The 26526-nt window shown below is 33.4% G+C and overlaps 5 protein-coding genes across 6 annotated transcripts; 2 read left to right on the top strand and 3 right to left on the bottom strand.

Moving 5' to 3' along the window:
* Positions 1-3804: 3804 nt before the first annotated feature.
* LOC123199483 (B3 domain-containing protein Os01g0234100-like) lies at positions 3805-9897 on the top strand. The gene is made up of 7 exons (XM_044614510.1): positions 3805-4078; positions 4174-4257; positions 4717-4748; positions 4842-5004; positions 5098-5304; positions 8253-8343; positions 8435-9897. Exons 1-7 carry the CDS (start codon positions 3905-3907, stop codon positions 9211-9213), a joined length of 1530 nt encoding a protein of 509 aa, XP_044470445.1. The 5' UTR covers positions 3805-3904; the 3' UTR covers positions 9214-9897.
* A 161-nt stretch (positions 9898-10058) lies between these two features.
* LOC123199484 lies at positions 10059-11135 on the bottom strand. Its single transcript, XM_044614511.1, has 2 exons — positions 10569-11135; positions 10059-10483 (listed from the first exon to the last, which is right to left on the bottom strand). Exons 1-2 carry the CDS (start codon positions 11028-11030, stop codon positions 10430-10432), a joined length of 516 nt encoding a protein of 171 aa, XP_044470446.1. The 5' UTR covers positions 11031-11135; the 3' UTR covers positions 10059-10429.
* A 4516-nt stretch (positions 11136-15651) lies between these two features.
* On the top strand, positions 15652-16731 carry LOC123199707 (cell number regulator 1-like). Of its 2 annotated transcripts, none has more exons than XM_044614756.1 (3): positions 15652-16058; positions 16156-16359; positions 16511-16731. In XM_044614756.1, the coding sequence occupies exons 1-3, from the start codon at positions 15827-15829 to the stop codon at positions 16582-16584; spliced, it is 510 nt and encodes a 169-aa protein (XP_044470691.1). In that variant the 5' UTR covers positions 15652-15826; the 3' UTR covers positions 16585-16731. The 2 variants fall into 2 exon arrangements, with proteins under 2 accessions (XP_044470691.1, XP_044470690.1); XM_044614755.1 differs by having other exon boundaries at positions 15659-16058; positions 16147-16359.
* A 281-nt stretch (positions 16732-17012) lies between these two features.
* LOC123198832 (calmodulin-like protein 30) lies at positions 17013-18019 on the bottom strand. Its single transcript, XM_044613619.1, has one exon. The coding sequence runs from the start codon at positions 17710-17712 to the stop codon at positions 17146-17148; it is 567 nt and encodes a 188-aa protein (XP_044469554.1). The 5' UTR covers positions 17713-18019; the 3' UTR covers positions 17013-17145.
* A 1867-nt stretch (positions 18020-19886) lies between these two features.
* LOC123198825 (protein DETOXIFICATION 48-like) lies at positions 19887-21833 on the bottom strand. Its single transcript, XM_044613612.1, has 2 exons — positions 21609-21833; positions 19887-21517 (listed from the first exon to the last, which is right to left on the bottom strand). The coding sequence occupies exons 1-2, from the start codon at positions 21744-21746 to the stop codon at positions 20123-20125; spliced, it is 1533 nt and encodes a 510-aa protein (XP_044469547.1). The 5' UTR covers positions 21747-21833; the 3' UTR covers positions 19887-20122.
* Between the last annotated feature and the right edge of the window lie 4693 nt (positions 21834-26526).

Here is a 26526-nt window from a genome sequence, read left to right on the forward strand (position 1 = left end):
GTACACATAATATTGTTCTATGATAAAAGAAATGTTCAAGTATATAAAAGATATATTTAGATCTTAAATAAAAAGATAATGATTATCATCTCTTTAAAATAGAAGATAATGATGTTGTGATAACTATCTCATATCAATAGGTGATAAACATGGAATGTGATTTCATGATCTTAGAGATCCAGTTCTTTTTGTAAAACAATTTCTAGCTGCTTTTTGGTTGACTTGCAAATAGGGACACAACTAGTCATTGCATACTATCACATAAAGGCTAATAAAGTTTTTGGGTATCTTTTTTGTAAATTTGATCACGTAATTTTGACCTTATAACAATTTATCTATTTATATAATGTAAATAAAATTTCAAAATTTTTTTACTTTTTTACACGAATGAATAATATGTGAACAATTAAAGTCCCTTGTTTTATTGTAAAGTATGATGATGACGTTTTCACTTAAATTTTATGTTGTGCATGCACACATGGTAAGTTTATTGTGGTGGTTGGGATTGTTATGGCTCTTTATTGGCTATGATTTGTTTATCTAGATTGAAAGTTTTTCTACGAGTTATCCACCCTGGTAGGTTATCTATTTGGTCTCATTTCCGCCATTGCTTTAGGAGTCATTTTTGGATTATCGTAGGTGATTTCCATGGCATGTAGATGACTTCTTATTGGAAAAATGTGGTGGTTGAAAATTGCTTGAAATTACACCAACATACCATTTTGGTCAAATCTAAGTGTAATTTGCCTAAAACTAAACCTAACTAGTTTGTTGATGATGAATTTTGTCGATGACTATTTTAAATTTATTTTTTTATAATTATTAACCCTAAAATTGATATAAATCCATGGTGAAAATATATATTTAATAAAGTTTTGAGGGGATATTTTTCTTGCATCTTTGACAAATTTTAATAACAAAATCCAATAAAAGACAAGGAAATATAGTTTTTTTTTTAAAATTGAAAATAAAATTATCATTTAAATAAAAAAGGTAAAACCATTTAAAAATTACAAATTAGAACGGAATATCGATTATACCTCACTTCTTACTTCAATTTTCCACAGCCTCTTTTAAGTTAAAATGATTTTTATACCCAACTTTTGATGCACCAATGTTTTTCATTTTTAAAGTTTGAAAAATTTATTTATTTATATTATTTATTTCATAGTGAAAAATATTTGTTTTACTATAAATTATTATTTTGAGCTAGTGAAAATTTACATGTATACATTATTGTCATCATATAATTGTTATTATTTTATTTTTATTCTTTCATGATGAAATATAGGTAAATTACCAATGTACACATAGTTTTATTCTATTATTTTATCCTAGTGAAATTATACCTGTTTACTGTAAATATTAATTATAAATATATTCTTATTTCTATTAAAACTATGAAAATACCACAAAATAATTTTAAATATAATTATATTTTTTATTTTACTATTACCTTCAATTTTTTTATTTCTTTTCTCCTTAGTGCCCCTTCCTCCAACTTCACCATCAACAATGCATTCTAATCACCATCAGTATATCCACCCAACCACCCACAATAGCAACAACTACAAGAGCTATGAGATTATAAAGATCCCAAAGTCATTGGTGCTAAAGTTTAGACGCCTCTATGATGCATACGTCGTTTGCCTTCCTAATTGCCAAAACATCACAAAAACAAATCAATGGATAGTTTTTTTGTTGTTCCCACGTTATCAAACATCTTGATGAGTATTACTCAGGGACGTATTGTATTTTCCTTTGATCACATTCCCAAAAATATAAATGGATAAAACAATATACATCATAACGATCAGATATGAGAATGATGATGTTGTTCATCCCTGTCAAAATCCCTAATCTTTGAAACTGACAATGAAAACCCTAATCTTCTGTGTCTCATCTTCTCCTTACTATATCTTGGACAATTTCTTCCTTGATGGTCTTTTTTGTATACAATTATTTTAAAATGGATCTTGTGGAACCATTGATAAGTTATTTAGATCCAATGAACCTGACAATCATGTATGACCAAGAGCAGCATCTTTCATTGGTTATTTGGGAGGGCCAAGATCGTGGCACACTGCATTATCATGAACACACATAAACATCAATGGCTGGAAGCTCACAAAGAAGCAAATTGAGTTGGTGATCAAAGTATGATTTAGACGTTTCATATTGATCAAACAAATTAGTTTGAACAATTTGTTCATTTTTGCTTTGGTTGAATGATGCAGAGAAGAAACAAACACCTTTCACTCTTTAATATTTTCAAATTGTTTTTATGTCAACATAAAATGACATTCATACATTTTTGCATAACCATTTTCATGAGCAAAAATTGATGACAAATGAATAAATGGACTTTTCAAATTTTACATGTCACAATCCAAGTTTCATGAAAGCTAGGGTGGGAATATCATTTGACCCCTCTTTAAACTTAAAAATAATTTCTTACCAATGTTTAGACTTTGAACCAACTTAAATTAACACGACGTGTAGAGTCATTAAAAAGGAAACATTAAAAATAAATAAATAAAAGGCTAAAAGACTTATTTCCACCCAAGGTTTACTGTATTCCCCAAGTTTCATCAGCCAAATTTTAAAAATCAAAATATTTACTTATGAGTTATTAAAGTTAATAAAATAAATTAGTTATAGAAATTAAATAGTTATTTAACTAGTGATATTAAAAAAAATAAAAAATTTATATAATTTTCCACTTAAATATGAGAAAAACTAATAATTTTTCTCAATATTAAGCTTTAAAAAATTGTATTTTTCTTCTAGGGTTTCATTTTTAACCCATCATTCTTCGACAACTGGAATTTGATCGTGACCTCTCTTATTTCGCCACCGATGGTGTCCTTCCTAATGCCATATTCTCTAGTGTCTTCGTCTCTAGACCAAAAAAAATGTCTTCATTTAGAGACAAATTGTCTTTATCTTTAGACGAAAACATTTTTATCTAGAGACAAATACAATTTATCTTCGTCTAGAGATAAAGATTTCATTTTCGTCTAACTAGAGAAAGGGATGTCGAGAGAAGGGGAGAAGAGGCAGTTTGGCCATAAGAGGAAGAGAAATTTTGCTGGAGGAATGAAAACCTAGCAGGAGAAAATATAACTTTTCAAAATTTAAACATATAAAGAAATTGTTAATTTTTAGAATTTAGAAGGGAAAATGATATAAAGTTTTACTTTTTAAAATCACTAATTAAATAATAATTTTACCCTTAAAACTAATGAATTTTGTTAACTTTGACCATTGATAGGTAAGTATTTGAATTTTGAAACTTAATGGGTGGGACAGGGTACACTAAACCTTGGGTGGGCCTAAAGGAAATTCCGCACTCTCAATTTAGGCTTTCATTTCAATTGTATTATCTTCGTCTAGAGATGAAGATGTCATTTTCGTTTAACTAGAGAAAGGGATGTCGAGAGAAGGGGAGAAGGGGCAGTTTGGCCATAAGAGGAAGAGAAATTTTACTGGATGAATGAAAACCTAACAGAAGAAAATATAACTTTTCAAAATTTAAACATAAAAAGAAATTGTTAATTTTTTGAATTTAGAAGCGTAAATGATATAAAGTTTTACTTTTTAAAATCACTAATTAAATAATAATTTTATCCTTAAAACTAATGAATTTTGTTAACTTTGACCATTGATAGGTAAATATTTGAATTTTGAAACTTGATGGGTGGGACAGGGTACACTAAACCTTGGGTGGGCCTAAAGGAAATTCCGCACTCTCAATTTAGGCATTCATTTCAATTGTATTTCTGTTTAACTCTCCAACCTCAACACACAAAAAACCCGAATGACAATATAAATGACTCGACCCGGTCTCTGGTTTCTTATTTCTTCCCGTCATTGTTCGATTTGTAGTTAGAAGTTGTTCAAAATGGATCTCGATGTCAAAATGGAAGTTGTAGAAGAACAGCTTAACTCGGCGTCGCATCACGAGAAACCAGCGGAACTTAGAAGAGCTGAAGACGAAGCCACGCTGGCCCAACTATCGTTCTCTAACTCAACCAAGCCAAAACGCAAGCGCAAACCTAAGAAAATCTTCACCGCGGTAAATCTCTTATCAGGAAAAGTATCTCAGGTTTGTAATGTTGTTTTTGTATGTGAATTCTGCGTTGTTTACTTGAATTGCTGAAATTTTAACAGGATGAACCGATAAAGTCAACGAAGAAGAAAGAAAAAATCATATTAAAGTTCAAGAAGACTCAATCTGAGCCCACAATCAAGCAGGTAAGAATGCCTGTAGCTGTTTCTTATTTGCTTATGGTATTTAGTTTCGTAAGCGGTATTGTTGTTAGAAATGTGCCCTAATTACATAGTTTGTTTGGGATTGTTGGCATCGAAACATTAAAATAAAAAGTTGAACCATTCAGACTAGCCCCAACTCTCGGTGTCTACAATTTTCTTTTCTTTTCTTTTTTTTTTTTTTTTTTTTTTTGTTGGGCTCCTAGGGTGCTCACATTGAATGGCTACTAATTTGAAAAATTTGTATATGCTTCAGCTTAAATTGTTGTTTTATGGGATTTTTACTGAATGGCGGAATGATTTTGTTGATTTTCATTAGTTGGAGTTTTTGGTGCCTCTTTAAGATTGGATTAGAAGGGGTTTGTTCTAATTGGGAATTCATTAATCCAGTGGCATGATGTATTGCTATTGTTAAACTAATGGAATATTTCATAATTTGAACAGGCAGTTGCTGAATCTGGAGGCAAGTGTAAGAGGTTAGTGAAGAATCTGTAATATCTATGCCCTCACTTTTTAATTGGTCAGCTTTGTGTTTGTTGATAACGGTTGCCTTTTTGTTCAATTTGAAGCTGTAAGAAGAATAAGGATCCAGTTGACAGACCATGTCCTCATGCTGAAGTTAAGTCAGCTGCTATGATTAGGGCAGAAGAAGTTCGGTCAAATCTGGAGCCTCAATACCCTAGTTTTGCCAAATCTATGGTCAGATCACATGTTGCTAGTTGTTTTTGGATGGTAAGGCTCATGATGCATAAATTTGAAGTAGGCAAGAGGCATAATTAGTGGCACCAGAGCTTTATGTGAGTTACAGTTTTTTTTCTTCAACAGGGGCTTCCAGGACAGTTTTGTAAGTCACACTTACCCTCCAAGGATGCCAACGTTGTTTTAGAAGATGAATGTGGGGAACTATATGAGGCAAAATACTTTGCTGAAAAGACAGGATTGAGTGCTGGTTGGAGGCAGTTTTCAACTGGCCATAATTTGCTTGAGGGAGATGTTTTGGTCTTCCAATTAATTGGACCTCTTAAATTCAAGGTGAGAGCTTATTTTACTTCTCTTTTGTTTATGCTGATTATTTGTATAGCTACTTTCATTTTAAAAAAAAAAACCTTATCTATTTGTATACAAAATAGCAGCAAATCATAAGATTTCCTATATTGTCCGCCTAACTTATCTATATTATGCTAGGGGGGATTAAGAAAATAATAATACATTGCAGATTTGTGTTTGCTAAACAAAATTGATTTTTAATTATTTCATTAGGGGAATGAAAGATAATCTGCATAGATCTGCTTAGAAGTGAACATGATCAGAATATAAGAAAGATGCTCATATTGGTTGAATCCTTGATAATGTTGGAAACAGTTGATTAGCTTTAGATTGGTAGTGCATTACTTAAAAAAAAAAAAAAAAATGGATGGAACAAAAGGCATAAGTGATGGTCATGTGAGCTTTTCATTATAATTATAGCAAGTAGTAGATTGGATAAAGATTGGAGAAGCGAGGATGCACTCCATCTAGATTATTGACGTGCAGGCTGGAGATTTCTGAATTGCAGGCTTTCTCCTGTTTTAGATAAATTTATTAAGGAGTACATATTGTTAGTGATATGATAGAAAGCAGAAATTCAATGGTCTAGGTCATTTATGCTTGATTCATGAATTTATCAGTAAATCAAGCAGGATTATCCTTTTTTTGTTATAGAATCTTTGTTCTGAAACATCACCATGGATGTACAGTTTTGCTAGAGGAGATACGGTCTCAGGGTGATTTGTGAAAATTTGCTTTGCTCTGAAAAAACATATTAATTATGCTTAGTTGGAGTCTAGAACAATTACCTTTATATTGTTGAAGCTGGGAGAAGCACTGAGCTCACATGTTCTAATCCAAATAGGTCCTTGATGCTTATGTAGGTATCTTTAAAGGTCTTTGTCCGGGTTACTCTTTTGTTTACAATTATGATTCTAATGTCACATCTATGCTCTTTTGGATAAATCTTAAGTGTTCATTGTAAATCAATACCATAAATCCAAAATGGTTTTCTTTGGTTCTAAAGCATGTGAATGAATGTATTGCCATCTTTAGAATAGAGTAAAATTTCTTGACAAAAACTTATAGTTTTCACATATTTAGGCCTTTGGAGGAATAAAGTGATAAGTTTCTAAACAACAAATCCATTTTTGCATGCTACTTCCCATATGATAGTTTTGCTTAGCTCACTTTACTATCTTACAACATACATGTTTATTTTCTTCTGCCTATGAGTTGAGCTCAGATTGACCTTCCATTCTGAGCTTTGCCCTAGAAATCCTTGGGACCAAATCTACATAAAGGTCCACTACAAACATCTGCTCAGGGCTGATATTTGCAGGTTTCCTGGGGCTAACATAGCTGATCATTTTCATGAGTGCTTGGGTAAAATTAACGTCTATATTGTAGTCTATTCTGGTGATGAACCCTAGTTTTGCTAAGTGATCATGCATCATGCTAAAAGAATCAACCAATGTGCTATCTGATGAGGAGAAAACAAACATCTACATAGATTCAACAACCATGCCTGCATATCCTATAAAGTCATCAGCACAATGTTATTTTTCTATATTTGTGATATTCATTAGTCATAATATTATGATCATTTTTCTTATGATGTGATCATTTTTTCCAAACTCGGTTAATTTTAATGTGATTTATATATATGATTAAATAGCTGTATAAATATTGGTCTATAGCCTGTAAAAAGCAAAACATTGTGAACAGAATGAAAATTCCCCAGTTGTGTTAGTATCTGTTACCCAATTCGAGAACTCATTTAGGATGTCCATGTCCAAAGATTCATCTGAGAGACTGGATCTTTACATTAATTTGACAGCCAAGTGTGATTGAAATAGCAGTATTGTGTTATTTTTTGCTACACACATAGAAGTTGCCTAATGATTCTTGTAAGATAGTCTTTAATAGAATGAAGGATTGCAGAATAAGTGCATAAGGTATTGGTGCTGAATATATGGACTGCATTGTTGGTAGCTTTGAATCATTAGTTAATAAAAAAGATAGGTTAGACCATGATGAGGACGAGGTTGAGGCACCTTGCACATCTAGTTTATTTTTCAGGGTTGATTGGTATAGATTGATTTGCAATGAAAGAATCCACATGGCTTCCTATAGTTTATCTGAATGCAATCATTTGCAGGGAAATTATTGCCTTTGCTTCAGTTTTGTGATTTCTAAACTTAATTATTAGTAGCATATAGGTACTTCAAGGGTATTGGAGTGCCTAGTGGTTACTATCTGATTGTTGGGACAACAAAATAATGTGTTGGATCTTTTTGAACAGACATTGATTTTTGCCTGCTAAAGGTTTCCATTATGCGTCTGTTTCCATAGAGATTGTTGAGTATAATGCATTCTATCAATCTTTAAGGGTGAGCAAACAGGGACAACTGAATTGCTTGCTTAGATGGGGGAAAAGAAGTGAGCCATTTGGATGTAGAAGTCTAAATCACTGTAGCCCAGAAGCTACCAGTGTTTAAAGCCACAAGGGGTCATTTTGAGCGTAAAGCATACTGCAAAGTTGAATAAAAAATGAAGTGGCACATGCATTTTCAAAAAAAATAAAGAAGTTTTTTGGAAAAAGAGTCACATATAGTAAACAAGAAAGTTGAAGAAAAGGACTGAAATATTGGGATATCTAGTCATCTATATTCTCTCTTTCTGAAAAGAGGGAAGCTGCAAGTAGTAAGAAATTGAAGCAGCTCTGCCTGTTATCTAGACTCCAAAGAGGCGTATTTTTATATTTTCAAAAGCTTTCACATATTAAATTTTTGTTTGAATAGTACATTTTTTTAGACTGGATTTCTGAGTTGTTAGAGGAGTGGGAGGTTAAGCGGTTCAAGTTTGATGATATTTTATATGTGATGGTGAATACTGAATATCCATTTTAATTTTGTTGGTATTCTATAAAGATATTTACTTTGTTTTTGTAGGTGTATATAATTAGGGCAAATGATTTTTCTGAAGTTGATGGGGCTCTTGGCCTTCTAAATTTGGATGCTCATACCAAACAAAATGAAGCAGGCAAGTTGCTAGATATATCTTTTGTTACCTTTTTGATTTTATTTTATTTCAGCATAACTTCTTACATCTCTACATTGGCCTTGTTTGTTAGATCCGAACTTCGAGAAAAGTAATTCAGAAATGAATGTAGTACCGAATCAGATTACAAAGAGGAAACGCCAGAAGTCTCTCTCATTAGCAGTTGTCCAGAAGAAGAATAAAAAAACTGGACGGTCCAAATCAGCTTCTAATATTGGACAGCCAGCGGAACAATCTGAAAATGATAGCGAAGAGGTTGGTTCTGAAGTTCTGGAAGGCTTCAAATTATCTGCACCTGCTGTTCAGTTTAAAGATGTCACTAGTTTAGACAATTTCAACATCTTTGTGGATGGATCACTTATAGATTCTGAGCTTTCAGAAGATATACGGTGTAAGTACTATGAGCTTTGCCGCACTCGAAATGCATTTCTTCATGACAGTCTTATCCAGGGCATCAACTTTAAGTTGATTGGCGGAATTATTTATGAAACTGTTAACATTGCGGATGCTGTAAGAGCTTGCAACCTTAGTACCTCAAGTGATGAATTTGCTATGTGGGACAAGACTCTGAAAGCCTTTGAACTTCTGGGCATGAATGTTAGATTCTTACGTGCTCGGGTACGTCGGCTTCTGAATCTTGCTTTTGAATCAGAAGGTGCCATAGACACAAGGAGGTATATAGAAGCTAAAGCTCAACAAGCTACGGCCGAACATGAAATAAGTAATATTGAGGCAAGGCTTGAGGAATTGAAAGGTGCCTGTGAAAATTTTTGTGCCGATCTTGATATTCTGAAGTCAAAAGCTGAGATATATGAGCTCAAATTCCAGGAAGTGGTTAATGCCCCATGGTGATATTATACTCTATACCTGAGCGTTAGTTATTTTTTATTTTTATTTGTATTTTTTTCTTTTATATCCTTGTTTATGCTTTTTGATTATGTACCGATGAGTTGATGACTGCCCCTTCGTATTTGAAACACCAAGGAAACCCCTGCTTCGTGTGGTAGGTTTGATACAGGATTACTAGGTAGTTGTATTGTTAGCACAAATCGCATGAACCGTTCCGGGGATTTGTGATATAGGGTATCCTTTTCATTCTCATTGTGTTCTATCTACTGATATGAATTTTTCCGTGCAAGATGGCGGCATTGGTTCCTCAAAATTTTCACATGAAATGAGTGATCTTGGCTTCAACCAAAAATATGAACATTGTCTCAAGGGGATAATCTTCTCACGCAGGTTAGTAGTAGATTCATGTATGAAGCTGAAATGACAATTTCCGTGCGCTTTTGAAGAAGAATCAAGAGCAACCGCCGGTTAGTTGATTGCTTCTCATGCTGGGTATCTAATATCTGAATTCTTGCTTCAAAGTCTAGCAACAGAGATCACCAATTTACATTTGACTTTCGTGGGTAATTTGAGTGGCAGGGGAAAAAAAAATCTTTTAAGTGTGATAGTATGGGTTTAAGACCCACCGGCGATAAATTAATGGTTGAACTTTTGATTTAAAGACTATAAGACTAATCATTTAATTCAGGATTTCTCTCCTGTTTAATGTGATCCCTTCAGGAGTGCTCTGACTGAAATAAGGCTTTTTCGGGTAACTTTAATACGAACATATCCAGTAAAGCCTTGAATAAGTAGTGGATGACAAAAACAGAAAATGTAAAATTAGAAAATTGGTTCCCCAGTCATCATGTCAAAAAAATACATCTCCCAATAATTGTAATGATAGAAAGATCCAAGTCAAAGAAATTACAAAACTAGATCCGACTACAACATAAAGATAGACTTCTAACTCTGTGCCTCACCTCATACAGAAGAAGTTCTTCAACTCCCAACATTTGTACAAAAATCAGCCAAAACAATAGCGTCTCTAGCTAACATATAATGGAAAAACAGACAGTTAAACTCTAAATGAAACCCAGTTAAAACCAACCCTCTAACATGATTAAGACAATCTAAATCTATCAGAACCTCTGCTAAAAGTAGTAGAAAATGCTTGAATCCCACCAGCCTCTATAAAATTTGTTCCCCATCTCTACGACATCCACCTTGGACAAGAGAACTATATTCTAATGTCAAAATCCCTGCTACTTGACCCTCCTTCATTCGGAAGCTCCTGCATAATAACACCAAACCACAGTGAGGAAAGTGATTAAAAAATATATATAGAAAGTTTTACATATGAATGTTTATGGTCTTACCTTTGAAGTGTTGGTCGTAACATGGGCATCCTCATGAGCAAAAATGGACTTTTTACTTTCATCAGCTTTCCCTATTGCCCCATCACTCTTTTCAGCTTTCTTGGAGCCAATGTGGGTTCTCCTGAGACCCAGAAATCCCTTCCATCTTGTAGAATAGCCTTTTGGGGGCTTCAATGATACTTGACTATCATCATCCTCCTCAGCACGAAGCTCCTCCCTCAAAGTCCTGTGCATTTGATTGTTGCAGTTGTCTTTAAATGGTAAAAGCTTACCCTTGAAAAAAAGTTCATCTGCACTCATCATTGAGTCGTTTGTGACAGAAAATTCAAAGTCAGAGGAGACTGGAGCCTCTCTTGTGCTCCTCTCTTGCTTCATCATGTATTGAGACTCAGCAAAGTCATTTGAGAAGGAGATTCTTGGGCTCATTGGAGAGCAGTGACCTTTGTGCTCGGAGTTGTACATGCCATGAGATTTCAAAACAGCATGAAAAGAAGCAAAGGAAAAAACCCGGAAAGAAACCCTAATAAATTCTGCAAGGGACCCCTGCACTATTACAAGTTACCCAGTAGGGGATTGTACTTATATCCAATGGGGAGAGAGGAGGTAGCTCTTAGCTTGATGTATGGCTGTTTTGCATTCATGCTTGTCATGACATGATGTGATGTTTTGTCATGGCACGGTAATGTCAGTCCATGATGACCAACTTTGAAGATTCAGCCTCAAAATTTTTACTTTTGAACATGCTTGGACTTATGTGAAGTTACCAAGAAACACTCTTTATATTTCTTTTTACCATATATTATTCTATTAAATAAACTAATTCAATTTTTTTAAGGACTAATCCTTGATCGTTAAACTATACTAAGTAGATAACCCATGGTTCAATAATTGGTTTTATGTTATATGATGAGAGTATGATCTTAATGTCTTAAAAAAATTTCAAATTTACACATTTTTGATTATTTGTTATTCTTATTTTTGTTATTCAAACTATTTTTTATAAAAAATTCTCAAGGGTCAAGTGGGGATAACTAAAGAAAGTTTTTTTTTTAATGATAAAAAATCTTATTTGGACCAATCTGTCTACAGTAAAGTTTGATTGACTACACCAGGTAAATAAAACTCTGAATCAATGATTGATCTAAACAATTATTAAAAGTTTTATTTTATCTTGATATCAACGATTCTTAAATTCAAACCACAATTTTTACTATTTAAAACCACCCCTTAAGAGCAAGGGAAGTTAACATTTTTATCTAAAATCAAACAATACTCTTTTCTCTTGGATTTTTCTCAAAGGGTTGAAAGCTTATACGAAGATTCCAAGAAGTTGTTAAAATGCAAATGAAAATTTATATATGAAACCATTTGTCAGTGTAAATTCAATGACTGTTTGTGAAATTGAAATTGAAATTAAATTAAATTTAGACTTTCTCAGTCCTTATATATAGGTCTATATAGGTCCAAACAATATGGGTAGACTCTAGAGTTAAGCCAGAATAAGATTTAATGCAGATAATAAATATGCAAAATCCAATGGTAAAAATCATAAAGTAATATCAAGTAGAGCACATTTTTCACAAATTTAGGGCAACTTTGACGAACTGTTTCCCCATAACAGAAAACTGCAGTTATAGTCAAAAGCAACCATCTGTATGCAGTGTGCTCAGTTTCCCAAGTCATCAACAATGTAGTAATACATTTAAACGTTATGAATCGGTAAAAACCATGCATAGAAAGGGAAAAGGATAAGAGTTTATAATCACAAGTGGGTCAAGCTAAAGATGAACATCATTTTTTGATGGATAGGGTGAGATATAACGAAGAAATGATGTAGCCAGATTAAAGGAGAGATGGCAACAACAGTGTTAGATTGAAGAGTATCAGGGTTTAGAAGAAGTGAATGCTTTGGAGGTTTTTTTTTTATTTTTTTTTAAAGAGAGAGAGAAAGACTGACAGAAGGGCACAGTGACAGAGTCCAGTCCAGTGGAGAGTTTGCATTTCCTTGACTGAACTTTGACTTGTAAGTAAATTAATTAATTAATAGTGAGCGAGTTGGTGATATCAAAGGATTAATGGGATAATAAAAGTAATGGTTTAAATCTCGTGTGACATTTTGAGATGACACCGATCATTGGAGTTGTCTTTAAATGAGGTTTACTCGTTATGAAACAAAATTATTGCAGGAAAAATACCCACACTTCCTATTTATATCTTACAATCTCTAATTGAAAATTTTTCTTTCACTTGATTTGAAAATCAACACCTTCTGTTTTTATCTCTCATTATGTCACGACTTACGATTGATAGATGTGACAAGGGCTTAGATAAATATAATTGATATAGGTGTTTAAATGTGAGTATGCGTGATTGTAAGTTTTGTGGGTGTATTGTTTATTATTGGGGATGCTCTAATTATGGCGTGTGCACAATATACCCAATGACATATTGAAAAGAGATTAGATATCCATATACAAATTAGTCAAAAGTTGAGCCGTTTCTTTGATGAGCTCAAAACACAACAAAACCAATTATTTTAAACTATAATATGAACACATACAACACTGATTTATAAGAAAGTAATATCTAGAATATTGCACGTTTTTTTTATGAACTCAAAACACAACGAAACCAATTATTTTAAACTATAATATAAACACATATAAGACTAATTTATAAAAAAGTAGTATCAAGAATATTGCAAGTATAGGTTGGAAATTTTAGTCTCTGATAATTATATCTCAACCATGTTAGTATTGTAGAATGAGTTAAATTTGGTTTAAGATATGGAGGTTCAGAAATTGTCATTTACAGAGTCAAACTGTATGTGGGTATCTGTGAATTCAAGATGGAAACTTTTTCCCACATGTACTGAATGCTGGAAAGAATCCAGGGAGTTACCCTTTATAATCATTTCAATGTTTTGTTTTGATGGTTAAGTTGGTAAATACAGACATGTTGTATCTAATTTCCCTAATCTTAATTAGAGTCCCTCTAATTCTCTTCAGCCTTCCCCTAATATTTAACTTACAGTTGAAAAGACACGGTTGTCTGTCACTCACATGTTTTGAAGCTTTTTAGAGATGGTCAATCAAATGGGGTTGTGCCACGTGGTGATTTCCTACAGATTATATGCCTATAAACAAGGATCAGTTGACACAGGGTGATCAATTCAACGAGTTAGGTGGGGTAGCGCCGGGGGCTGAAGGTTAAAAGAAAAAAGAAGCTTTTTTAAAGATGGTGCAACGCAAATAACAATGGGGAGTACATTGTTTTTTTTTTTTTCTTTTAAATGGGGGCTCCATCCATATTACTTAGATGGATAAACTCACAGTTTTGCCAACGTGACACAAGCTCAACCGTGAAACTCGTGAATTATATGGGGCAAAGGATTGGGATGTTTGTAACAGTAGAGATAGAAATCAAAGACAGATTCAGGGCTAATTTGTTATGTAGTGTAAGGTTGAAGCAGTGTTATTTTGTCCTGGCCTGGGCTATGTCTAGGCATAGGCTGAGAAGAGAAGAATATGGGAAACGGTCAAAAAGAAAAGAAACAAACACGTAAACCAGGCCAAAATACAGGTCTTTGGGACAAAATTGAAAAAACAAAACGTGTCCCATTAGCAGACAACATCTTTTGTCACGACTAAACAACCCTTCGGAAGGTAATGAATATGAAATCCTCCAGTGAGAAAAAGCTTGAATTCGAGATTCACTGGGATCAATCTTTGTATTTAAAATTTATTTATTTGATATGATTAATTTGATCTGAAAATAAATTCGACATAGATGAGTTTAAGAGAATAAGGTTGGTTCACAAGAGGGTTTTGACTAAAGTGGGGCGGAAAGGACTAGGTTGGCGGGATTGGAGCACATGGCCACCTGGATAGAACAAGATAATGAAATTTCGTTTATATTTCGTACTCGAATCTTCTCTATCTTCTTGCTCTTTCTCTTTTATACCATCATCATCATTTTGTATTCTACCTTCCTTCCACCATACATGTGAACTCCCTACTTTCTCTTTGCCCTTCATTTTCATCCACTCTCTTCGCTGGTCCAAAAGAATAATTTTACTTTGACGTTTTACCGACTCAGCATGCACTAACAAATTGATCAAAAAAGAAAAAGTTGAATACCCCATAAGAAGAAGTTTGGTTTGAATCAAATTTTCTCTAAACTTAATACTTTAATACATACATACATACACACACGTGTGTGTGTATATATATATATATATATATATATATATATATATATATATGCACTTGTTGTAAAATACTCAATCAACTATAAAACGTAAAAACGAAAATGCGAAAATATGAAAATAAAAACACTAAAACATTTTTTTTTTTTTGAAAAATATAGGAATTGGAGATGTGAGAAAACATATATATATGAAAAATATAAAGTTTTTTTTTTTTTTATAAATACTAAATTTTATAAAAAATACAACAATTTCTATTTATTTAACAAAATATAATAATTTTTTAATGATAATAAAGTCTTAACTCAATCAATTTGATCTATCAATTAACAATTATACAAATATTATATATCAAATTTGATGAAACTGATTTTTCAAGTATTCATTGATAGTTAAAGAAGTCAAACATAGTTCTAACATGTCGAGAAAGAAAAGTTTCAAATGTCGGAGAAGAGAGAAGATGAAATAAAAATTATAATTTGATATTATGAAGGATAATAAAACATGAAATTAATTTTTAATCAATTAAAAAAATAAGAAAAGAAACGTATTTCGAAATTTTTATATTTTCAAAAATTTTTAAAACGTTTTGTATCAATTTTAAAGTATTTTATAAATGAAAACGTTTTGCACACGCAGAAACACCGTGTTTCCAAGTCAATGAATAAAGATTTGGCATCATACACTTCTTCTTTTTGGCATTTGCAATCAACAATTTCAAGGAAATCGTGAGATTCCCAACTTGCATGAATGATTCCAACTCACATGGACACCAAGATATAGAAATTTGTCACCCATTTGTCACGTTGGAATTTGTATAAACCATATTATGAAATAAGCAAAATAACAATGAATCTGAAAGTACTATGAACGTTCAATTTTTTAAAACTTAAAAACCTAAATTTTAATTAGACTGCATGCCTTGAGTGTCTTGGTTAAACATTGACAGCAGTATCTAGGAGATCAGCTTCAGGTTATATGAATATTATCATAAACTACTTTTTCATATACAAGTTTCCATCACTTTTCTTCAAATCGAAAAAAAAAAAAAATGTATCCTCCTCCATCTTATGACAATGCTAAATATTCACAAGGGTATCAACCAGATGCCATGAACATCCGTCCTAGACAACCCTTCCCTCCTTCCAATCTTGCAACCGGAACACGGTGGTCGACCAGTCTCTGTCACTGTTGTGATGACCCAGCAAACTGCTTGATTACTTGCTTTTGTCCTTGTGTTACGTTTGGGCAGATTGCTGAGATAGTTAACAAGGGTGCCGTATGTAAGTTTTTTTCTGTTGCCATTGCTACTGAAGATGCAGTTTTGATCTTGTCAGATTAATGGGTCTAACATTCAGTCTCTTGGTGTAGCTTGTGCAGCTAGTGGTGCAGTTTATGGGCTTCTTCTGGGCTTTGTGGGCTCATCTTGCTTGTACTCATGTTTCTACCGTTCAAGATTAAGAGGGCAATATGACTTGGAGGAGGCACCATGTGCCGATTGCTTAACTCACTTCTGCTGTGAACCATGTGCTCTTTGTCAAGAGTATAGAGAGCTCAAGAACCGTGGTTTTGATATGGGTATTGGTAAGACGGTATTTTCTGTAGTGTTCTTGTCATACATTGATTAATGAGAAGATTTTCAATGTACTGGTTTAATTATTTCACCTATTTGAGCTTTCTCTTGTTCTTTTATCCATTCTTATGTATTGATTAATCAAATTTTTTGTGTATGAAGGTTGGCAGGCAAACATGGATAGACAAAACAGGGGAATCACAATTGCTCCTGTTGTTGGAGGAATGTCCCGATGATCAGAACCCACCAAGCTAGCTGCGTGTATTAACACTTAGCAGGCTGCATTCGTTCCGCTAATTTTACTGTTGTATTTATTCATGATATTGTTTCGGCTTATTGTTTGGTTCTATTCAAGAAATCAAGATCCAGTTTTCTCGTCTTTATTTATTTTTATATTATTGTCTTAGGTTGACTGATTTCATATTAACTTCATCTTTCATCATAACAAATGGAGATGGACAGGAAGTAGTCTAACTCTCCTAGGTCTTTTCATGCAAACTGAGAGGTTTTGAATATACCCTGTATCTCTTCCAGTTAAAAGCATATCATCTACATATACAATAGCTAAACAGTTAGCTGATCTATGTTTACTTTGGAAAGAATCCGATTCAGTGGAGTTCAAGAAAACAATTCAGATTTACGAAAGTTTAGCTTTAATAGGTACTTCGGTATTCAAGACATAAAATGAAATTTATAGCACAAATTTCAGCATCATGATACAAACATACGATACATAAGGGAAGAAAAGTTGAAGATTTGAGTTAATTAGGACTGAAGAAACATGGCAAAATTAGGCACTAAGTGACTTTCATGGTGCGAGTCATCATGGTGAAAAACTCATCCATGTCAACAAAGCCATCCCCATCAGCATCAACTCCTCTGATCATCTTCCTGCAAGCATCAAGGCTACATCTTTCTCCCATTCTCCTCAGAACCTCCATCAACTCTTCAGCGCTTATTTTCTTATCTCCATTCAAATCAAACACTTGAAACGCTGCTTGAATGTCACTTTTCCTTGTCCCCTCTCCCACGCCCTGCATCATTTCCATGAACTCTTTGAAGTCAATGAACCCATCTCCATCAGTGTCAACGAACTGAAAGGATTTCGCAGCTTCAGCTTCTGCAACTCCTTTACCAAGCAAGTGCAAAGCTGCTTTGTACTCCTTCCTAGAGATCTTCCCATCTTTGTTAGTGTCAAATTTGTCGAAGACGGCTCTCATCTCCTGCACATTTGGTTGCATGACTTGTGAAGAAGCCCTAGAGATTTGCCTGTCCGTAGAGATGCTCAACTGGGGTGGTGATTTTTTGGAGGACTTTCTATTTGAAAGGCCATACTGGAAATTGAGAAAACTTGTGTTTGACATTCTGACGATGATCTTACAATCTAGAGCAAGCAAAGTTATGAAAATGCTGAGATAAGCTTGAATGCAACTTACTCTCGACCTTCAAATTTATATCTAAGTTGCCGATTCCATTTGGACAATTAGTTGCGTCCTCCTACTATTCTTATTCTGCAAATCACTTTCAAGAAACTTGAGGGAAGTTTCACGGTGAATTTCAGTAGATGCTTGTAATGAGAAAACATTGGACTAGCGCCAAAGCAACAGCATATTTACAAAAAAGATATCCCCTCTGCAAAAAGTTGACAAGCATCTGCTTTAATTAGCCATCCAACGGAGGCTTCCTTTGGGCAGAGTTCATAAAGTGAAAGATGCTTCGTCTTCTGGAAGTGGGATAAGATCAAAACAGAATGTGAAAAGTAAGGTACGTAGGGTATATATGGATTTGTGAGTAAACAAAAACAAATTTGACTATGAAAGTAAAAGTTGAATTAATTTAAGATATTCTTGCTTTCAGAAGTGAAGTCAAGCCAGCCTTAATAGGAGATGAAATTAAATGAAAGTATCATCAAGTGATTTTAGATTACTTTAATTAGGATTTCTCAACTCGAAAGAAATTAGGATTTCTTTTCAACTTTATCTCAATTTCAACTAAAATTCACTTAAAATCATGAAACCTGACAACAAATTCATCTTAATCCTAGTAAGAAATCATTTGAATACACTATTTCTAATATTTTTCAAGAATTTATGTGAATTTGAGTTTGAAATTTGAAGAATTCTTAGGGTATGTGTTCTTGCTTATAGTATGAATAAGTCTAATTTAAATCTCTTTCTTTGATCAAATTTTCATTATTATTGTGAATTCAAGTTAAGAGTATAATACCCAGTATGGTTTATTAAGAGCTATTGTGATTTTTTTTTTTTCAAAAAATTTGAAGAAATAGTGGGTGTGAGCGTTGACAAATTTTTTTTTTTTAAATTTGAAGAAATATTTGACCTTTTGAGTTAGAATTTTGCAAAAGTAGAAAAACCCACATGTAGGAGTGATTTGGGTATAGTATACACGTTTTGAAGGGTAGGTGTAGTTTTGCTTAGAGGGATAAAGTGTAAAATTTTAAACTTTTGGGGTGATTTGAAAATTTATTATAATATACAATTTTTTGATATCTTGTAAATAGTATTTTAATATATATTTTAACATGTGAAATTTCATAGGATATGTTACATTATAAGTTTGCCAAATATCATTGCTTATTCATGAATTCTTGCAAATATTTAAAAATTAAAAAATATATAAAATTATAGGTTGGTTGCTAAGGGCCTATGAAGGCATGACCCAAGGCCATAGGTTGTGTCATGGGCATTTCTATGTGTGCAGACAGGCTCAACTCACAAGACTTGTCAATAGATAGACTTAGGCATAACACGACTTGAAGGCACAATAAGTCTTGTTAGTTTTAGCTTGGTATGATCTATTGTCATGTCAAATCATTACCAAAAGGAGGAAAAAATCAACTAGGAATTAAGAGGTTGTGTTGTGTTGTTGCAACATACATACATACATACATACATATACATACATCTCAATAAAGGAATGATGTAGGGATGACAACGGGGATGAGTAGGCTAAATATCTTATTCTTTGCCTCTATCCCCACAAGGGATGTCAATGTCCACCCTTGACTTATCCTCTTTGCAAGGATGGTAAGAATTCTTTATCTCTTATTTATGAGAAAAAATTCTCTCCCCATCCTCATAAAATTTTCTTTTCATATCTTCTGAACATAATATAAATATATTATACAATTATATTAATAAAATTAAAATTAACTTATTATTTTAAATATCACAAATAATATATATTTTAATATAAAATTATGTAAATATATTATTATTATTTTAAATAAAAATATTAATATAAAGAGACAAAAATGAGATCAGGGATAAAATGGGATGGGGACAATATAGGAACAGATCATCTCTATCTCTGTCCTGTTCTTAATTGCAAAAATATTTTTTATTCTTATTATCATTTTTTTAAAATTTTTTCTGAATAATTTCCTTTCCGCTAATTTATAGCGCACGATAGTAATTTTTTTTTTTTCTAAATTTTAAGCTTTGCCGTGGAGCATCTTATAAAATAAAATTTTTTAATCCATTAGTAGTTAAGGTTTTTGACTCCAGTCACATTAAAATGGCTTGTTTCATGATTTCTGGTCTCATTCTTTATATTGAAACTGAACATTGGCCCAACTCGAACGTAAGCCTGTGTTTACATAAACTATTCACCACCACCGTTCGCATAATCCTTAATAGAAAACTCCTTAAAGACAGTAAGAAAAAAAAAATTATTAAAAGCCGAAAAGACCTTCCACAGTTAAGGTCTACTAAAACAAAAGATACTAAACAGTGCAATTTTGATTGCTCAATTCTAAGTCAGCACCGGTCCTGATATTAACCCTCTCTCTGCTTCATCTTCCATGGCAGTACTAGTGAGCTCTCTAGCTCTTTCGGCTTGCACCATCCAATCTGTTCTAATCAAAACTCCCACCATCACAACAGCACACACCGCCTGAGCCGCTAATAACCCCAACCAAAGCCCGATTAAACCCATGTTCATCACCAAGCCCATCATGATAGCAATAGGCAACCCCACGCCATAAAATGATACCAAGTTTATGTTGGCACCCAAAGTTGGCCTAGCACTGCCTCTTAACGCCCCGCAGATGGTGGTTTGTGGGCAGTTTCCCAGCTCGCATAAGCCTACCACCGGCATGGATATAGCTGTTAATGATAAAATAGCCGTGTCATTAGTAAAGATTTTGCCCCAAACATTCCTCATTGTTGTTGTGAATGACAAGGCGACAATGCTCATTAAAATAGCGCATAATAGTGCAATTACAGAAGAAGCTCTAGCTTCGGCAGGCCTGTTGGCGCCCAACTCATTTCCAACTCTGGTTGATACGGCTAAGCTTAGTGCTGAAGGGAAGATGTAAACAAGTGAAGTTGCTTGTATTATAATTCCCATGGTGGCAATAGCCTCACTGGGATTGGACAAGAGCCCTGAAAGGACTATCATCAGCTCATACCACCACCATTCTAAACACACAGATATGCAACTGGGGATTGCCAGGCCTAGAATTGGTCTCCATTCTACAAAGCATTCAAGTGACCAGCCTGGCCATGATTTTCTACAAGTATCAGAAACGAAGATGTAAACCAAAATGGTTAACAATAGATTGAAATCCGTTAAGGCTGCAGCCACAGCTACGCCTTGAATGCCAAGACTTAGATGATAGACTAAGATGTAGTTCAGTGGTGCATGCAGAGCAAGAGCAAGAGCTGCACTGAACATAAGAGGGAAAGTTATGTTTTGGGTTCTTAGGTAGATTTTGAGAGGGTTGATAATGGATTGGAAGAATAGATCTGGGAGGGAGAATACGAGATAAGTAGAAGCGATGGATGAGATAACAGAATCTTGGCCACAAAAGAGAAGTATGGGTTCGAAGTTTAGCCACAAAAGAGAGATGGGTAAACAAACTAAGAGGAGAATAACAATGGTGCGTTGGAGGGTCTGGCCCATAAGTGGCCATTGTCTGGCTCCGCAGGCTTGAGAAGAGATGGCTTCCATGCCCATAGAGAGACCAGAAATGAGTGAATAGCCGGTGATATTAGCGATACCGATTGAAAGTGAACCTCCAGCTAATTCATGCTTACCCAATTTCCCCATAAATAACATGGATATTGCCGATTTTCCATAAATCAGAAGGCCTGTCATAATCATTGGGAGGGCTATGGTGTACAGCTCTTTGACTTCTTCAACAACCTGCAGGTTGAGAAAGCCTAAAATTTAAACCATGAAAGCAGTAGTAGTACAAAGGAAAAATACAAGAAAATGCTGGCATCATTAAACTAACCTGAGATAGAAATGGTCGGCAGGAATTATATTGGCAGTTCAGAGAATCTTGCTTTTCTGCTACATTTTTAGTAGTTTCATGCAAAGAAGTTGTTGAGCTATAATTCAACAGAAGAGGAACTGATGACTCATTCACCATACTAATATATCAGAAGACAAGAAAATTACTTGAGGCTGCAGAGTGGTAGATTGAGTCTCAGTAATTAAAAAGAGAGCACTGAAAATGGAAGTAGCAATTCTCTTTCTGGGTTGGCTGGCAACTGGATAGTTGTATATATATATAGATTTGTGAGAGTGAGTAGTATTTGTGTTTAACTATTAATGATGTAATTTAAGAGAAATTAGTTAGGGTTTGACAGTGAAAAAAGGAGGTGAAAATGGAAACGCAGGTGGTGGCAGTCCCTCCAAATGCCAAACAAGGAAAGCTGTCAAGACATCATCAACATTCGAAACAAGTTATATCTCCTTTCCATGGCCCCCATTGCACCAACTCTCTTCTAATCAATCTAGGGGTGCCCCTTCGTTCCATCTCTTTATGTTTCTATCCATATCTCATTCTTACCCCGATTAAATGTCAAATCTATAAAATTCTGTACATACAAACATAGTTTGTTTATGTATTCTAATACCACTAAAAAAAACTAGCATTAACAATAAAAAAAAATAACGAGTCAATAAATATTTGATCGTTATAAGTATTATTTTTATGGTTTTAATAATTAAATATTTATATTTTTCTTAAAATTAAATAAATTTTTTATTTTAACAATAGAAAAATGGTTTTAAAAAAGTTTTAATAATAAAAAAAATTATGTTATCGTTTGTTGTTATAGTTTTCCTAATTAAAAATATTAACGATATGAATACTTTTAATGGGAGAAAATATACTGACAAACAATAACAAAGATTTTTTTTATCAGTAAAATTTTTTAATAATAAGAAATAAATTTTTAATAAATATTTTTTTATTGTTAAAATAAAAAATTTATTTATTTTTAATGAGAATATAAATAATTAATTATTAAAATCATATAAACAATATTTATAATAACCGTTTCTTTATTTTCCTTGTGCTGATGTGGGTTTTTTGTTGTGTACTATAAATAGTAGAAATTTTGCATCCTTGAGTGCAGGCAAATCCTTTGCTAATTCGATGGTTGGTTTGCCTGTCTGCCTCTATATTTTATAAATGAATGAAAAAATATGCAGTAATAATTTATACAAGAAAGAAGAAGATGACAATGGAGGAAAGAAACAAAAAGGAAGAAAAGGGGTTGGGTGTTACACGTATCCAACCATCTGGACATGTGTTGCTGCAATAATGTGTGCATGCCATTTGCCACATAAATGACTTACAAGCTTGTTTCTTTTGAAGAATATATAAAATTTGCATGGCTGGGTCTTGGTAAATTTTGTCAAAACCTTTCAGCGCTTTTCACACTTTGGTTGGTACCTTCAACAAGTACAACACTGTTTTATTCCACTTTTCTTTTCAAATATGTATTGGTCCCTCCTTAATCAGATTTTCATATATATATATATATATATATATATGACTGCTAACCAATTTTCAAATAAGAAAAACTTGTCTAATCTGTAACGTACGAACATCATACTTACGACACAAACAATTGAATAATGATTTCGAAACCCAAAGCTTTAACTGACTTTAAAGAGTCTCTGAGAAGTTGCACTAGAATTTTCCATTGCATTTTGCGAAGAAAATGAACGAGCAGCTTACAAGATAATAATGTAACGGCACATATTTTTTAGTTTAAGTTTGGGGAAAGGATGATTTCCCACCCATTGTTTAGTTGAATCTCAAAAGCATACTCACACCAGATGAAAAACCCAAAAACCCACCCAAAGTTTAATCTGTTTGCATCCACCCACATCTGCCGTTAAATTTTCTGTTAAATAGAGGGGTAAAACCGTCATTTTACTGTTTATATTCCACTGATTTAATTCTATCGCATTTTCTCCCTCCGATTTTAAAAGTTACACTTTACCCCCATCCCTAAACTTTAAAAAGTGACTTTCACCTCCTCAAATCCCTAATTTTTTTTTCATTTTCCCTCCAGCCACTGGCGACGACGTGGCTGGAGGGAGAGTGACGAGGGCTCGTCCATTCTCTGGACGATGCTCGTCCCTGGAATGGACTACGATCGTCCATTCTCTGGACGACGCTCGTCGTCCAGACTGGACAACGCTTCGTCGTCTAGACTGGACGACGCTTCGTCGTCCAGAACGGAGGACGATTCGTCGTCGAGATCTGGACGACCGTCGTCCTTCTTGGATGACGGTCGTCCAGAGGTGGTCGACCTCTGGACGAAATCTTCTCAGCAGTCGCTGAAAAAAGTGGCTGCATTTCAGGGGAAAAAAGTGAATTTTTTAAAACTTAATTCAGGGGACAAATGTTAGTTTTTCAAATTAAAGGGGGAAAAATGAGATAAAATTTTAATTATTTAATATTATTAATGAAATTACTAATTTGTCCCTTAATCTAACTGAAAAAATATGGGTGGAAACAAACAGATTAAATTTTGGGTGGGTGATTGGGTTTTTAATCTGACGTGGGTATGTGATTGAGAAACGGCTAAAACATGGGTGGGAAATAGTCCTTTGCCCTTTAAGTTTGGTTAGATATTTTCAATGCTGGAAAATTTTTTAATGTGAATTAACATTAATTATAATTTTAGTTTAATAAAATTAAGTAATTAAATAGTTTAATGATAGTTAATATGTGAATTTAAATGATCAATAAAAATAAATCTAATACAAATTATGATTTGGGTTGATGGATTTTTAATAAGGTCTATTAACTTACTATATATTATTAAATTCCTTCTTTGAAACCAATAGATATTATATTTTAACTAATTATAAGTTATCAATAAAGAAGATTTTAAGAGTAAAAGACAAGTCTCTCTACAAATATACACAGGTTATATAATATTTTAGTTAAATATATAATTTTAAAGTTTTAATTCAGTGCATGATAACTTGTACCTAAGTCTATTGGAATTAGGAACATATGATTTTTGTTCGTCTAAATGAAATATTACACTGCCAGCACAAAAAGCGCGCAATGAGAAATGTCGATTTTCTTATGGTTCAGCATAAGTTCCTGACATCGAAAAGTGTAAAAGAAACTGACATATATGCTACTGTTTTGAAGAACCCTATTGGCAACGCCTACAGTTTTTGTGTACTGGGTAAAAGGTTTAGAAAGACCAAGAATAGGTTAGGAAAACTCTGTATTCTAACTTGTTTTCCTGGCTTTTGTTTGTGTCTATAATCATCTCTATATTGTCGTGTTCGATAAAATGAGAAAGGATTACCATTTATTAAACTAGCTTTATCACTTTAAAACACCCTTTATAAACCACACAACGATGGGCGCCTAATTAATAAAAACCAATGGCCTCCCACTGCATCTCTATAAGTTTATTGAGTTTCCACAGTTAACATATGTACCCTACCGTAGGGTCATTGTGTAGGATTGATTTATATGAATTCTAACAAATATATTCATGCATAATCCAGTCATACTAATATTGATTCATCATGTAAATAAAGGTTACATAATACTGAAATTAAAAGTTTTAAGAATTCAGACAAATTTGATGTGCTATAATTGATGTAAAATCAATTCGAATCTGAATAATTGTTGATTTGTAAAATTGGTCTTTCTTTTTCATATACTCTTAAAATAACACTGTGTCTGTATTGAGAAAGGGAACCTAATCTCTTTTATAACAGTTTATTGAGTTTTCCTATCATAAGCTCAAGAAATTTGATAATTCATACTTGCATCATCATAACCCAAATTTTATCTAAGAAGTATGTAGGACATTTAACAAAATTGATCAATGGTATTAAAACTTAAATAGTTAGACTATACATTTCCTTGGGTTTTATAAAATTAAATCAACATCAATGTTTGCCCACATTTGGGAAATTTTCTAACACACAGAAATTCCATAATTTATAGCACAGATTATAATAAATTTATAAAACAAACAATAAGTCTTTTTTCTGTCTCCTTCTTCCCTTCTATTGGACATGGCCTCACTCTATACATTTTTTGGCCGAAAGCTGGAGAGAGAGAGAGTGATTGAACACCCAGAGGCCGTTTGCCATATACAGGCAAACGATGGGAGCAAGGTCCATGTGACTAGATGCTCATATTCGAATTTTTAGTGAAGCTTTTAGACCCACTTCTCTATTCCAACTGATTGATTTTCATATGCAGTTTGTGCTTTTATTTGTTGTAGGTACCCTTATTGATGTTGATCATGCACTAATTTATCATCCAACCAATAAATTTAGATAAGGACGTGCTTGTTGTTGAGCCGTGTTTCATTTTTGCAAATTTGACTTTGTAAGCAAGATTCAATTATTCAACTGACTATTAATTAATAAAGTCTATCTCTAGTCCTACTCAACTCAATCAGAAAAAAAAAAAAAAGAATCTAATCTTCATCAACCACATCAAAATTCGCAAGATGGATAGTGAAGCTCCCACATAATCTCTTTGTAATCCTCTATTTAAAATCAAATTATAGAGTTGAGGTAAACTATAGAGTCAAGTGAAGTTCCACTTTTTGTTTTTGATGAAATTGACTCTCTTCCTAAAAATATATTTAAAATAAAATAAAAGAAAATAAAATTAAGAAAGGGGGAGAGGAGTGTAGCCGCATTTGTTGATAAAGCTGGACGACGTGATGATCATGAAAATCATGATCAACTGAATTTGTGGCTGTCCTTTATTATTGACCAACTATCTAGATGTTGTGCAAAAATTTTCTACCTTGACCATTTGATGTGTTCGTAAGCATTTAATGTTTTGATGTATAAACATTTAATGTATGGTGAGCCATACCATAGGCATAGAAAATTATCTTTGACATTGCCAA

The sequence above is a fragment of the Mangifera indica genome, chromosome 16, assembly GCF_011075055.1.
Source record: "Mangifera indica cultivar Alphonso chromosome 16, CATAS_Mindica_2.1, whole genome shotgun sequence".
Lineage (NCBI taxonomy): Eukaryota > Viridiplantae > Streptophyta > Magnoliopsida > Sapindales > Anacardiaceae > Mangifera > Mangifera indica.